The sequence below is a fragment of the Amblyraja radiata genome, chromosome 23, assembly GCF_010909765.2.
Source record: "Amblyraja radiata isolate CabotCenter1 chromosome 23, sAmbRad1.1.pri, whole genome shotgun sequence".
NCBI lineage: Eukaryota > Metazoa > Chordata > Chondrichthyes > Rajiformes > Rajidae > Amblyraja > Amblyraja radiata.
In genome coordinates this window covers 3676768-3691352 of record NC_045978.1, presented here as the reverse complement: position 1 = coordinate 3691352, position 14585 = coordinate 3676768, and the positions used below count along the sequence as shown (strand labels likewise).

At 42.3% G+C, this 14585-nt stretch overlaps 1 protein-coding gene across 15 annotated transcripts in view; it reads left to right on the top strand.

Moving 5' to 3' along the window:
- The window catches only part of tpd52l2 (TPD52 like 2), a 45518-nt gene that overhangs the window by 14326 nt on the left and 16607 nt on the right, over positions 1-14585 (top strand). For 10 of the 15 annotated variants that reach the window (XM_033041367.1, XM_033041378.1, XM_033041368.1 and 7 more), the window contains 2 exons: positions 3675-3734; positions 9591-9692. In XM_033041367.1, the coding sequence (XP_032897258.1) occupies positions 3675-3734; positions 9591-9692 (162 nt within the window). The remainder of the gene's footprint in view (positions 1-3674; positions 3735-9590; positions 9693-14585) is intronic. The other 5 variants (XM_033041375.1, XM_033041377.1, XM_033041372.1 and 2 more) reach the window with 1 other exon arrangement.

Here is a 14585-nt window from a genome sequence, read left to right as displayed (position 1 = left end):
GCGGTATCTTGAGATGAAACATTACTCCAAGATTGTGAACAAGTTTCTTCAACCTCAGACAGTTGCTAAGTGAGAGCTGGAGACTGCTACTGGGGAGGAGTACCGCCCTAGTGGTGATTAAAGCAGTGGCTTTTATAAGTGACTTACTTAGTGAAGGATTTTGGTGTTCGCTACTGGATGTTGGACTAGCTGTTTCATGTTGAAGACAGTGGAGGTGGCAGAAGTCATGATAAGATAGTGTTGCCAAATGGTATGGGTAAGAACATGATGCCATGTTCTTGCCTGAAAGTACCAGTACCTACCTAATCCAGGAAAGATCCAATTCACCCAGAGAGTTGTGAATTTATGGAATTCCCTGCCACAGAGGGCAGTGGAGGCCAAGTCACTGGATGGTTTTAAGAGAGAGTTAGATAGAGCTCTAGGGGTTAGTGGAGTCGAGGGATATGGGGAGGCAGGCACGGGTTATTGATAGGGGATAATCAGCCATGATCACAATGAATGGCGGTGCTGGCTCGAAGGGCCAAATGGCCTCCTCCTGCACCAATTTTCTATGTTTCCAACCCAGCAATGAATACAGGCCGTTCTGGGGTTACAAGGGATCTCTTCGTAACAACTGTCTGTTAACTGAATTTTCACCTCAAGTCAGACATGTCCATTTTCCATAGCTAACCATATCATGTTCTATAATTCTTTCATTTCATTGAATGATCAAGTTAGTACTACCCATAATTAAACTAATACAATGTATATACCGTATCAAGTCATTGATGAATACCTAAACATTGTATTAGGGTTCTCGTTACTAACATGAGAAATGCATGGGAGGATTTGTGCAAAGTTGGATTTCCTTAAATCTGTTTGTTTGCAACTGGGAGACTTGTAACTGAATTAGTTGTTAACCGTAACTACTCAAGGCTTTGTCCTTTGGATTTGACGTGTGATTACAGATCATTTTGTGGACCTGAAGCTGTGTAGGCTGAGAGAGGGTGATGGTATTAATGGGGACTAATGTATCAAAGCTGCTGATGTGGTTCAGCTGGTTCATATTCTTAGATATGTTGTGGGAAATGAAGACACAAAGACAGCTGAGATTATGAAAGTGCCATTGTTAAGCGAAATAGAGAAATGCTGCTTCTAGAGGTAAGGGAGAGGAAGAAGGGAACGGAAAACGGAGAACGAGGAATGAAGGTGGTGAGTGCTGACGGGAAGTGATCGGAGTCTGGTTTTATTTGTTGTTGACATGATGGAAGGTGTCAACTTTATGAGTTGGCACGGTCAGGAAGCTTTGAGGGAGAATTTGATGGGTGGTTATAGAGTTGGGGTGGAGGTGATGGAGGAAAATTGCCAAAATAGGTTGACGCAAGACCTTTTCCATTGTATTTTAGTGTGGCTACAATGAGGTTCGGAGCAGGGTGAGACCCTTGGAGGAATCTGTACCAGTGAGGGCTACAAACGTCAGGTCTCTGAAGGTCTGAATGGAGCAAGCGGTAGAAGTTATCGTCATGTTCAGCCAGATTTCTATCAAAGCCATGTTGCCAACTTTGGTGTGCACAACAAGATCATTTTTAGTTACCTGCATATTTCAAAAACAGCAAGTTAGCCAACAGAATATTTCTTCACTTACTGTTTATTTCCAAGGGAGGTGGGTGGGGAGAGAAGACGTGGACATTAGCATTTTTCCAATATATGCAAAGGTGCATGAAGTTAAGTTCAGCGATGTTGGAAACCATGGTGCTGATCAGAGGTAGACAAAATGGCTGGAGAAACTCAGCGGGTGCGGCAGTATCTATGGAGCGAAGGAAATAGGCAACGTTTCGGGACGAAACCCAAAGGAAATAGGCAACGTTTCGGGTCGAAACCCGAAGGGTTTCGGGACGAAACGTTGCCTATTTCCTTCGCTCCATAGATGCTGCCGCACCCGCTGAGTTTCACCAGCAATTCTGTCTACCTTCGATTTTCCAGCATCTGCACTTCCTTCTTGAACATGCTGATCAGATGTCTTTTTAATCAAGCATGGAATTAGTGGGGTTTTTCGAAAGGAGATTCGTGTATAATATTGAAGACTGGAAAGACTGAACTTTTTAACCTTTTTCTTTTGCTTTTCTCTCTCCCTGAGTAAACCCCACCTACTCCCACCCCACAACACTAAACTGTCATTTCTTTCCCCCCCCCTCCCCTCTTTTAACTCCCATCCATAAATTGTGGTGATTTAAGTGCTCCGGCATTAGCTGATAAAGTAGGCTGACCTTTCTCTAAGTTTTTGGCCGTAGGGTCATATGTGTTGTTGATCTAAGCCAGTGGTACTTAACCTGGGGGTCGTGACCCCCTATGGGGGTAATTTGGGGTTTTGCCGGGGGGTCATGAAGGGGACACGTATAAAATTATAAAAGGACTGGTCAAGCTAGATGCAGGAAAAACCTGAATGGTTGAAGTTGATGCGACGGACCTGAATGGTTTATGGTGTTAGTGATGAATCCAACATAGTGACTATTTCTGAATAATATTTATGACATTGTACAGGACGCTTCTCTTGGAAGGGTTGTAACAATCTTTCTAGCCTCTAATCCTGTTTCAGTGCGCTACCCCAAAATAACCTGTGGACTCATTGATTAGTGGCATAGTCGTGCAGTATGTGAACAGGTCCTTTGGCCTGCCACTTTACTAATTCTGTTTGGGGTTTTTTTCCCCTCCCCGCACTTCCATCAACTTTACTGCTAATCCACGCACCAAGGAACAAACTAGAGTGGCCAATTACACACATCTTTGGGAAAAGAGGAGCATTTGGGAAGCCCACACACTGTCAGGAAATCTGTGCAAACTCCACACTGGCAGTACTAATGGTCAGGATTGAACTCTGGTCACTGGAGCTGTGAGGCAGCGTGTCTACATGCTGGCTAGCTTACAGCTTAGTTCTTGAATGACACTCATTTTCGACAGCATGTGACAATTTATGCCCGGAATGGAGGGATCTGGAGCTGGATCGCGTGCAGGCAGAGCAGATGTTCGGCAAAGATATCGTGGGCCCAAGGGCCTGTTCCCGTTTGGACGGATCTATGTTATAAACGTTTGGCCAAATATTTTGAGCTGAACATTTTTTTTAAGGATTTTTAGCCAAAATATACTCAATTTTGTTGCATTTATAATGATGTCGAAGATGGTCAGTGTTTCAGAAGGAACTGCAGATGCTGGAAAATCGAAGGTAGACAAAAATGCTGGAGAAACTCAGCGGGTGAGGCAGCATCTATAGATGCTGCTTCACCCGCTGAGTTTCTCCAGCATTTTTGTCTACCTTAGAAGATGGTCATGTCATTAAATAGGTCCACACATAGTTTGTGGGGGGGGGGGAGAACTATCAGTGTACCTCACTTCTTCTCTCCATATCTTCATCAACTTATTTGCCAAACGTTGTCCTGAGGATATTAGCGATGTAGGACCTTCTAAAAGTGCTTTCTGATCCATTTTTGTGAGGTTAAAATATGACTTAATTATTAAATGGCGGACCAGTAAAGGTTGGGAATGTTTAAATTTGCTCGAGCTTAGTGGTGGCTGTTCAAGTATCCCAGATGTTTGCAGGACGTGTGTAGTCTCTAGCGGTGCTCTCTTGTTACTTATAGTATATCTACAGTATTTCCTGTGTCTTTCATGATTACTGAATAAATTCTCTTTTCTTTTAGCTATAAAGGCGCGTCTGTGAAAGTTGAAGATTTGAATAAGACAATTACTCAGTCTGAAGTGTGAGTGATCTTTCAATGGTTAAAAATTTGGTGCAGTTAAGTTGGGGATATTCTTTAATTTTGTGTTCGGAGAACCTTGTTTAGTTATTGCCCTGTATCGGGTACAGTTTTGTATAAGATTTGCCTTGCCTTGTGGGTGGCACAGTGATGCAGTGAGTGGAACCATTGCCTCTCAGGTCCAGCGCCCAGGTTCATTCCTGACTTTCTGGATGAGGTTTTGCATGCTCTCCCTGTGACTGCGTGGGTTTCCCCCACATGCTCCAGTTACCCCTCTCACCTCAAAGACATGCTGGCTGGTTAATTGGCTGCTATGCAAGATTTGACATTAACCTAAGCAGGGTAATTTTAATTTTTAAGAAAGAAATGCAGATGCTGGTAAAATCGAAGGGAGACAAAAATGCTGGTGAAAAACTCAGCGGGTGAGGCAGCATCTATGGAGCGAAGGAATAGGTGACGTTTCGGGTCGAGACCCTTCTTCAGACTGTCTGAAGAAGAGTCTCGACCCGAAACGTTACCTATTCCTTCACAACCTACCCTTATTCAGACAGTCTGAAGAAGGGTCTCGACCCGAAATGCCACCTATTCCTTCGCAACCTACCCTTATTCAGACTGTCTAAAGAAGGGTCTCGACCCGAAACGTCACCTATTCCATCGCTCCAAAGATGCTGCCTCACCCGCTGAGTTCCTCCAGCATTTTTGTCTACCAGGTAATTTTAATTGATAATTTTCATCCACATGTAATCTGGTCAAACTGTGGAAGATACATTTCTACCGTGTGTATGGGTTGGTGTTTTGGTAGACCAATATTTTGAGGAGCCACCTAAGGATTAGATTAGCTGAGAACGGGTGCTGTCTGTTGTGAAAATGTTCATTGTTAATCTTGTTAGGCAGAGACCTGCAGGGAAGAATGGCCAGGAAGCAGAGGGTGATGGAGGAAGGTTGTTTTTTAAACTGGAGGCTTGTGATGAGTGATGTTACAGGTGGACAGGGTCGTGTCACAGGGTGGTGAAGAAGACTTTTGGCATCCTGGGCCTTCAGTCAGGGCATTGATGCGTTGCAGTTGTACAAGGTGGACAAGTCATGTATTGTTTCTTTTGTATGTTTATTATGTTTGTGTTTGCAGATCTGTTGTGCTGCTGCAAGTAACAATTTCATTGTCCGTTTTGGTACAATAGACAATAGGTGCAGGGGTAGGCCATTCGGCCCTTCGAGCCAGCATCGCCATTCAATGTGATCATGGCTGATCATCCACAATCAGTACCCCGTTCCTCCCTTCTCCCCATAACCCTTGACTCCGCTATCTTTAAGAGCTCTACCTAACACTTTCATGAAAGCATCTAGAGAATTGGCCCCCACTGCCTTCTGAGGCAGATAATTCCACAGATTCACAACTCTCTGGGTGAAATGAAATACTCCTGATGCTTGAACTGTCAAACAATTAAACACACCTGATGCTTGAACTGTTTTGCGACAATGCTGTAAACTCTATTCTGCCCTCTATCTTATGCTTTGTTCTACTTGAGTATGACTTGATTGTATTTATGTATAGCATTATCTGATAGAATATCATGCAAAACAAAGATTTATACTGTACCACTGAACACGACAATAATAAACCTAAACCTACGCCTAGTCTGGCACTGTTGTGCTGCATGTGTGCTACACTATATCTACAATATATCTAGATGTCACTGCAGGCACCCATTGAGTTACTAATGGTCTAATGGCAGTGGAAATAACTGGAAGAGTAAAAACATGAGCAATATGTGGGGCTGAACCAAAGGTGTGTTGCTTACATGGAAGAAAATAAAGAGATCACTGCAGAAAAGAAACTTTGAAGTATCACAAATAGAGAAATGTGACTTGTGGTTTATCAGAGAGGAAAGAAAACGTTTAATTTCAGACCACTGAATCACATGTTTTTAAAAATCATCCACTTTCAATTTCATGTGTACTGCTATCAGAAACTGGAAACGGCGGCAAAGGATGCAAGAATAATGTCTTCATCTTCATCGTAAATTTGTTTTTGATTTCCATTTTGATTTATTGTTCTGTGGGTGTTTTCATTTAAGTTTGGGTCATTTGCGTGCGGAGCTTTGGATCTCTGTAATTCTTCCGCTGGTTTGATGTGGTACTCAATGCGATTTGCATCATTAGCCACCTAGCTGTTCATTAAAAGTATTTTCTCCTCTATCCAGAATTGTAGATCCACCTGCACAGTTCCTTCTGGCCTTCTCTCAATTTATGAATTGCTACCTGCTGATGGGGGCATTGAATGCCTTGGTTTTTCCACTCCCCTCACTAACTCTAAACTACTGCCCCTGGAACTCGCAATATTCTTCTCACTGAGAACCTATCCTGACATTGAGTCTGAAGAAGGGTCTCGACCTGAAACGTTGCCTATTTCCTTCGCTCCATAGATGCTGCCTCACCCGCTGAGTTTCTCCAGCATTTTTGTCTACTCTGACATTCTTATCATTCTACAAGGGTGGTGCTGTTCTATGCTGGCGATCTCTCTACGACCTTGCAGAAGTCAAACATCAGATTTAGGAGACATTCTTGTACCTCCCTCTGATTGCCCCCCCCCCTCCCCACCCATCCTCTCCCAAAGGTTGAATATTAGGCTTTTGTCTCACATTATTGTTTCGTTTTCAAAGATGCAGCAAGGAAACGGGTCCTTTGGCCCACCGAGTCCATGCTGACCATCCATCACCTGTTCACAGTAGTTCTTCTTTATCTTACTTTCTCATCCACACCTGACACGCTCGGGCCTATTAACCCAATAACCTGTACATCTTTGCAATGTGGGACTAGACCGAAGCACCTGGAGTAAACCCACGCGGTCACGGAGAATGTGCTAATTCTGCGCGGACCGCACCCAAGATCAGGATCGCTGTTGAGCAGCATCTGTGTCGCTGTGCTGCTTGGGTTAATGGGCCAACATTCATGGACCTAATTTTCTTATGAGATCTTCTCCCCACAACTTCCAACCTTGCAGTGCCCCTAGTCATCTCTTGCCCAAGATCCAGAAACAGGTCTGACCAGGCAGGCCCACTGTACTTAGTTCTTCCTGCATTGACTCATCCTTCCCCCCCCCCCCCCCCCCCGTTCCAGTTCCGACCTGCTAATATCCATGGACCCAATTCTGGAGCTGAGATGTTAACTGTAATCGCACATATTCTTTCAGCTCCTTATGCCCCTATTGTGTAGTTTTTCTAGGAGCACTTGTGTAGGAAGGAACTGCAGATGCTGGTTTGTACTGAAGATGGACACAAAATGCTGGAGTGACTCAGTGGGCCAGGCAGCATCTCTGGAGAAAGGAAGTAGGTGATTTTTCGGGTGGGAACTCTTCTCCAGAGATGCTGCCTGGCACCTCTTGGTCTCATGTCATATCTGAGTAGAGTACAACTACCAATCCAGACTTACTCCTTCTCCTCCAGATCACTCACAAAGGTTTCTCAGCTTAGTATAATGTCCGAGCTCTTCCCATAAATGAACTGTATGGTATTGAGAGCGAAGAAAACGTTATGAAAATGATTTTTTATTAGAGGCTAATGAATGTAATATTCAGCTTGAAATGACATTAACTTTAAAAATAGCTGTGAAATTCTACAGGGATGTTTATCCTGAACTCTAGGTGAAAGGCTTGGGAATTGTATGATATTTTCCGGCTTTTCCTTCTGTTATTCCCACATCCAGTTAACTTAACAGTAAAATGATCTAAGGAGCTTGCCAAATGTTCTGGTCTTGTGCTGTGTGAATCATTTACCTGATTGGATCATTTTGTATGAAAACCCCAATTGAAATATTCTGTTGACAAGTTTTAATTCTTGGGTGTGGTGCATAGTTCTGTTGTCAGCTGGTGCTTTGAGAATTGTTCGTTTGTTTGCTGGTGGCTCTGAGCAAGCATCAGCTGAACATTGCACAGTTTAGATCAGTCTGAAGAAGGGTCTCGACCCAAAACGTCACCCATTCTCTCCAGCGATGCTGCATGTCCCGCTGAGTTACTGCAGCATTTTGTGTCTACCTTCGATTTAAACCAACATCTGCAGTTCTTTCCTACACATTGCAGTATTTAGTTTAGAGATACAGTGCGGAAACAGGTCCTTTGACCCACTGAGTCCGCTCCGACCAGCGATCCCCGCACATTAACACTATCCTACACACTCGAGGGACAATATGCACTTACATACCTGTACGTCTTTGGAGTGTAGGAGGAAACTGAAACATAGAAACATAGAAATTAGGTGCAGGAGTAGGCCATTCGGCCCTTCGAGCCTGCACCGCCATTCAATATGATCATGGCTGATCATGATCTTGGAGATCTTGGAGAAAACCCACACAGTCATGAGGAGAACGTACAAACTCCGTACAGACAGCAGCAGTAGTCGGGATGGAACCCGGGTCTCCGGCGCTGTAAGGCAGCAACTCTACCGCTGCGCCACCGTGGCTGCCCACAGTGGAACTCCATAAATCTTCATCTTTTCACTTTAGGAAGCTTGACAAAATTGAAAGATTTGTTGAAGTCCTTTTGAAATGTAGAAACTTTAGACATGCGTTTTGCTAGATGAAAAATCCAGCAAAACAACGTTGAATTGTGTAAAATTGGATAATTTGGAAAAAAATACTTGGTATTACATCGAAGTGGCTTCCACCGGTTATTGCTCAATCAAAACTTACTATAGCCCACTGTGAATTACTGCACAAAGGCATCAGAAAATAAAACCATGATTTGGTTAGTGATTTGGGGCAAAATTAAATAGGGAAATGTAATAAATTCATTTCACTGCGCCTTCGGGTGCATGTGACGAATAAATTTGACTTTGACTTTAAATCTATTCTGTTACTTGGCCTGACCGTTCTTGAATGTTGCATTTACTTTTTCTTGAATGTTTGCCTTATTTATTTAAGCTTTAGATGTTTCTATTTTGTCAGATATTCCCTGATTTCACTTTTGTTTTAAGATGCTCTGAGTTTGCGTCTTTGTTCCTATTTCCTTGTGACTAGGCCACAGTTTTTATTTGATAATGCTTCTGCGAATTGCCTTGATCTGTTGCTACTTTTTACAGACATTGTACAGTTTTTGAATTATTGCCAGATTGTAATTTAGGTTTGGCTGGTGAATTACCCGGCCCCTTGTGAGTGTTGGCTGCCATTGTGTTATGTGAGGTGAAGTAGGGCAGGACATGCCTGCTTCCTGATGGGCATGTGTGATTCTTCAATACTTCCTCAGTCAGTACAAATTGGTACTGTCCCAACAGCATGTTCAGGTGTGGAGCTGGTGACATCTGTTGATGCGAAGAAAACCCTGAAATGGATAACAAAGAACGAGATAAACAGCAAAGAAAATGAGGTTCCCGATCTGAAACATTACCTATCCATGTCCTCCTGAGACGATGCCTGACCCGCTGAGTTACTCCAGCACTTAGGACCCATCTATGTCCTCCTGAGATGCTGCTTGACCCACTGAGTTACTCCAGCACTTTGTCTTTCATTTTTTTTCTCTTGAAATGGTGTGTTTAATGCTTGCTTGGAAATAGAATTCCAATTCTTTATGCTTCCGTTCCTCAGCCTGGTTTTCTTTTTGAGTCTATTTGTGTGTAGGAGAGTTTTGTTGCCTACTTTTGGCTTGACAAATTGTCTCCATTTGTCATCTTGCCTAGTTATCTCATCATTGACGCCATGTGTATAGCCACAATAAAGTTTCTAATCCACTCATTTTTACATGGGCATTGGTAGGTAGGGACATTGTAGGGTTTATTTTGCGATTTCTTTGTATTCTGCAATGTTTAGCAGGTTTCACGATGTGAATAAACTAGATGTCAATAAACTAATCTTTATTTTTTTTAAACGCAGTTACAAGAAGACTTCAGCGACACTTTCCACAGCTGGATCCAAGACTTCGAGCGCCATATCTAGTGTTGGGTCAGTGCTGAGTAGGACGCTGGGTGAAATCAAGTAAGTTTATTCTTGAAAGACTTGCACTTCAAAAAATTGTGATGCAGGCGTTAAATTCAATTAGTGGCTCTTTAAATTATCTCATGATCTCGTTTAGTAATGAATCTTTAATCATTTACAATTTTCATGTTATTTTGGTGTTTTTTCTTGGTAAACCTGGTGAAACCTGGTAAAAATCCATCTTGCAGAAAAAAGTCTTCAAAATCATTTTGGCTCTCTTCCCCTGGAATAAATGATGCAATTGCAAAAATATTGGTATAGAACCAATTCACCATCACCTGACTTGCTTGTTCAACGTAATTGTGCATCCAGTGTTTTAAATGAGCAGGGCAATGCAAAATGACGATATTCTGATTATTGACAGTTTAAAAAAAGATATTAGCTAAATACACATGACATTCATTTTTAAATCGGTCTATTGATATTAGTGTTAATTTTATCTGTTGCTGCTGAACTTTACTGTAGAGTTTTTAATGTATACATTTATTTTGTAGGGACTGTTCATATTCTCACCGCATATATCCCTACGTTGATATGTAGGAAAGAACTGCAGATTCTGGTTTAAATCGAAGGTAGACACAAAATGCTGGAGTATGAAGAAGGGTCTCGACCCGAAACGTCACCCATTTCTTCTCTCCAGAGATGCTGCCTGTCCCGCTGAGTTACTCCAGCATTTTGTGTCTCCCTACTTTGATACTCTTAGTATTTGGGAACAATCTTGGCTGTGACTCCATGCTTTCATTATCCAAATGTCCCTTATAGAACTTGTACCTATATGAACAACATTTTATTTAATGGTGATTGACTGGACCCCAGTGTTGATGAAGGAATTGCTTGTTAATCTTTAATTTAGTCGCCCCACTTGCATAGTTTCATCAAAGGCGCAAAATCATCAAGACAATTAGATGGCATTTACTGTTAACTAATTGGGCTAGATGACTTTTTTTCTTGAATTTCAAAAACCAACGTTTTAATTCTCTACTGTTTAGAGCCATCAAATGTTGCATGTTGTGTCTAGGTTTCCTGCATTTTGTAATCTAACATCAGCTTCATTTTGCTATGAACTAGCTAATCAAACAAGTAATCTGCTATGTTGTCACTCGCTTTATTAGTATGAAACTAAACTGCTGGACTAAGGTACAGAATATTTTTCTGTTGTGAAATGTGAACCTTGTATCGATAGGTAAGTATCATTTTAGCCTCTCTTCACAGGATTAACAGCGTCAACATCTGGTTTAATTGCAATCAGTCACAGTGAACTGAACCAGAAAGATAATTTGAGATTTCTTTATACTGGACTCAGTGAATAACATAGCCCATTTGACCACTTGTTTTTTTTACATCTTTAATTTTATAAATGTTATGCAATGGAATACAGACATACAAATGTACAGACATGCATTAGTGCAATATTAACAAGAGGCAATTTTTTATATCAATTAGGCTAATACTTAATGTAAACAGAGTGCTTTGTTTCGCTCACTGTTCTGCGCAGTTCCCATGTTCATACGGTGCTGAATTGTCTTTTGTAGCCATTTTGACAAAGTATTTCTGCATCCTTCATATGTTCTGCCGGAGATTTTGTTTGCTCTCCCTCTCAAAAAGCAACTATTTTGGAAACCAGTTGTTTTTTGTGCTATTCATAGAAACATAGAAAAATAGGTGCAGGAGTAGGCCGTTCAGTCCTTTCAACCAGCACTGCCATTCAATATGATTATGGCTGATCATCTAAAATCAGAACCCCGTTCCTGCTTTTTCCCCATATCCCTTGATTCCTTTAGACCAAAGAGCTAAATCTAACTCTCTTGAAAACATCGCAGATCACACTGCCACCCAGCTTTGTGTCATCCGCAAACTTGGAGATGTCACACTTAATTCCCTTGACTAAATCGTTAATATATTTTGTAAATAACTGGGGTCCAAGCACCGAGCCTTGCGACACCCCACTAGTCACTGCCTGCCATTCTGAAAAGGGACCTGTTAATTCCTACTCTTTGCTTCCTGTCTGCCAACCAGTTCTCTATCCATGTCAGTACACTACCCCCAATACCATGTGCTCTAATTTTGCACACTAATCTCTTGCGTGGAACCTTGTCAAAGGCTTATTGAAAGTCCAGATACACCACATCCACTGGCTCTCCCTTATCCATTCTATTTCTTACATCCTAAAATAATTCCAGAAGCTTAATCAAGCATGATTTCCTCTTCATAAATCCATGCTGACTTTGACCGATCCTGTCACTGCTTTCCAATTGTACTGCTATAACATTTTTAATAATCGATTCGATCATCTTCCCCTATACCAATGTAAGGCTAACTGGTCTATAATTCCCTGTTTTCTCTCTCTCTCTCCCTCCTTTCTTAAAAAGTGGAGTTACATTGGCTACCCTCCAGTCCACAGGAACTGATCAAGAGTCGAGAGAACATTGGAAAATGATCACCAATGCATCCACAATTTCTAAGGCCAGCTCCATGAGTACTCTGGGATGCAGACCATCAGGCCCTGGGGATTTATCTTCCTTTGATCCCAACATTTCCTGACCAATGTGGATTCCCTTCGGTCCCCTCGTATTTCTGGTAGATTGTTTGTGTCTTAGTGAAGACAGAACCAAAGTACTCGTTTAACTGTTCCGCCATTTCCTTGTTCCCCAATATCAATTCACCTCCCCCTGGTCTTCCACTACCACACCCTAACATTAAAAGTTGAAAATGTGCTTGACTTTTTGAATAAAAACATCTCATTTCATTATGAATTCCAAATAGAGACTTCAAGATTTATTTGTTAGAAATAGAGGATCCAATCATGTGAATAGAGTCTAGAATGCTGTGGCTTTCAAAACCATCCTGCATGCTTCTTGTGGTGTGTGTTGGAAGGATCTGCAGATGCTGGTTTAAACCAAAGATAGTCACAAAATGCAGGAGTAACTCGGCAAGACAGACAGCATCTCTGGTGAGAAGGCATGGGTGACGTTTCAGGTTGAGACCCTCTGAAGAAATGTCACCTATTCCTTCTCTCCAGAGATGCTGCCTGTCCCGCTGAGTTACTCCAGCATTTTGTGATTCTTGCGGTGTTGTGCTTATGCATGTTAAAATTTACACTTAGATTTTTGGATTTTGTTTGGAAATGAGTAGTTGTGCATGTCTTTACTTTAGTGCATTCTAGATGTGCTGATCTTTTATTTTTTGTTGTTAACTAATTTCCTTTTTAGGCACATCAATAAAAAGTTGTTCCTTTGTCTCAATGTTGAACATTTTCCAAACACAGGACCAGGGTCATTTTTATTTTTTTTAATATTGAAGATTGAGGAAGATTTCTCAGAAGCAGCTATGATATATTGTTTTAATTTAGTTTTAGTTTTAGAGATACAGCGTGGAAACAGGCCCTTCGGCCCACCGGGTCAGTGCCGACCAGTGATCCCCGCACATTAACATTATCCTACACCCACTAGGGACAATTCTTTTTCATATTTACCGAGCCAATTAACCTGCAAACCTGTAGATCTTTGGAGTGTGGGAGGAAACTGAAGATCTCGGAGAAAACCCATGGGGAGAACGTACAAACTCCGTTCAGACAGCACCCGTAGTCAGGATCGAACCCGGGTCTCCGGCGCTGCATTCGCTATAAGGAAGCAACTCTACCGCTGCGCCACCATGAACGCCCAAAGTGCTGGACAAATATTGGGAAAGCTGCAAAATATTAACTTGGCTCTTTGCATACAATGTTGTATTGTTGAAGAGCTTAAATTTCAAGCTTTTATTACTAGATATGAGAATGAATGGAAGGGAAGGAGTTGAAACAAGCTTGGCACTTGGTGCCGATGCTGTTTATCCCCAACATTGGATATGATAAGAGATAGGTGGAAATGCATCAGTGTGAGGAGCAGAGCCTCTTCAAACAGGACTTCCCTGACAGCGAATTAGACATAGAGACATTCGGTGTGGAACCTGGCCCTGCGGCCCAACTTGCCCACACTGAACAAAGTGTCCCATCTACTCTAGCTCCACTTGCCCGAGTTAGGCCCAATACCCTCCAAACCTGTTAAACCATAATTAAGCAGTAATTGCAAATGTCTCCTTATTTTCTTCAGAGGGAGGTGGTTGCTATTTAGCCTATTGAGTTAATGCCAGCTCTCAGCACAGACTTACCATTTAGATTTCCCTTACTTATTTCCTTGTAACCCATTATTACCTCCCATTGCTGTCAACTCCACCCTGATTTTCCGCCCACTCAACCTGCAATGGAGATAATTTACTGTGACCAATTAACCTGGGGTGTGCGAGGGAATCTGAGCACCTGGAACAAGCCCACCTGGTCACAGGTAAAACATGCAAACGCTGCAAAACTCGCCTGGTCAGGATTGAACTTGGGAACTTGGTTTACTGTAGAGATGCTGTAGCATGAAAACGGGGCCTTTTGGCCCACTGAGTCCGTGCCGATCAGCAATCGCCCTATTCACGAACGTTATCATACACGCTAGGGACAATTCACAGAAGCTAATTAACCTACAAACCTGCACGTCTTTGGAGTGGGATGAAATGGAGCACCCGGAGAAAACGCCCGTGGTCACAGGGAGAATGTAGGATGGAACCTGGGTCTCCGGCGCTGTAAGGCAGCAACTCAACCGCTGCATCACTGTGCTGCCCTGTTAGGAAGGAAGCAGACCCTGTTACAGCACCAACCGTTAACTACACCTTCACTGTGACATTCAGTCTTTTGCATCGATGACAGTCACAAAATACACACTGTCTCGTCTACTTTTGTGATTTAGTCCCATGTTACTTTATTTTGTGTTTCCAGCAACTGCAGCTTTTACCCATTTATTTGTCAAACTCTTGAGTTGTTGCCATGAATTTTGTTATTATAAACACCATGTGACTTCACTGATTTCATGG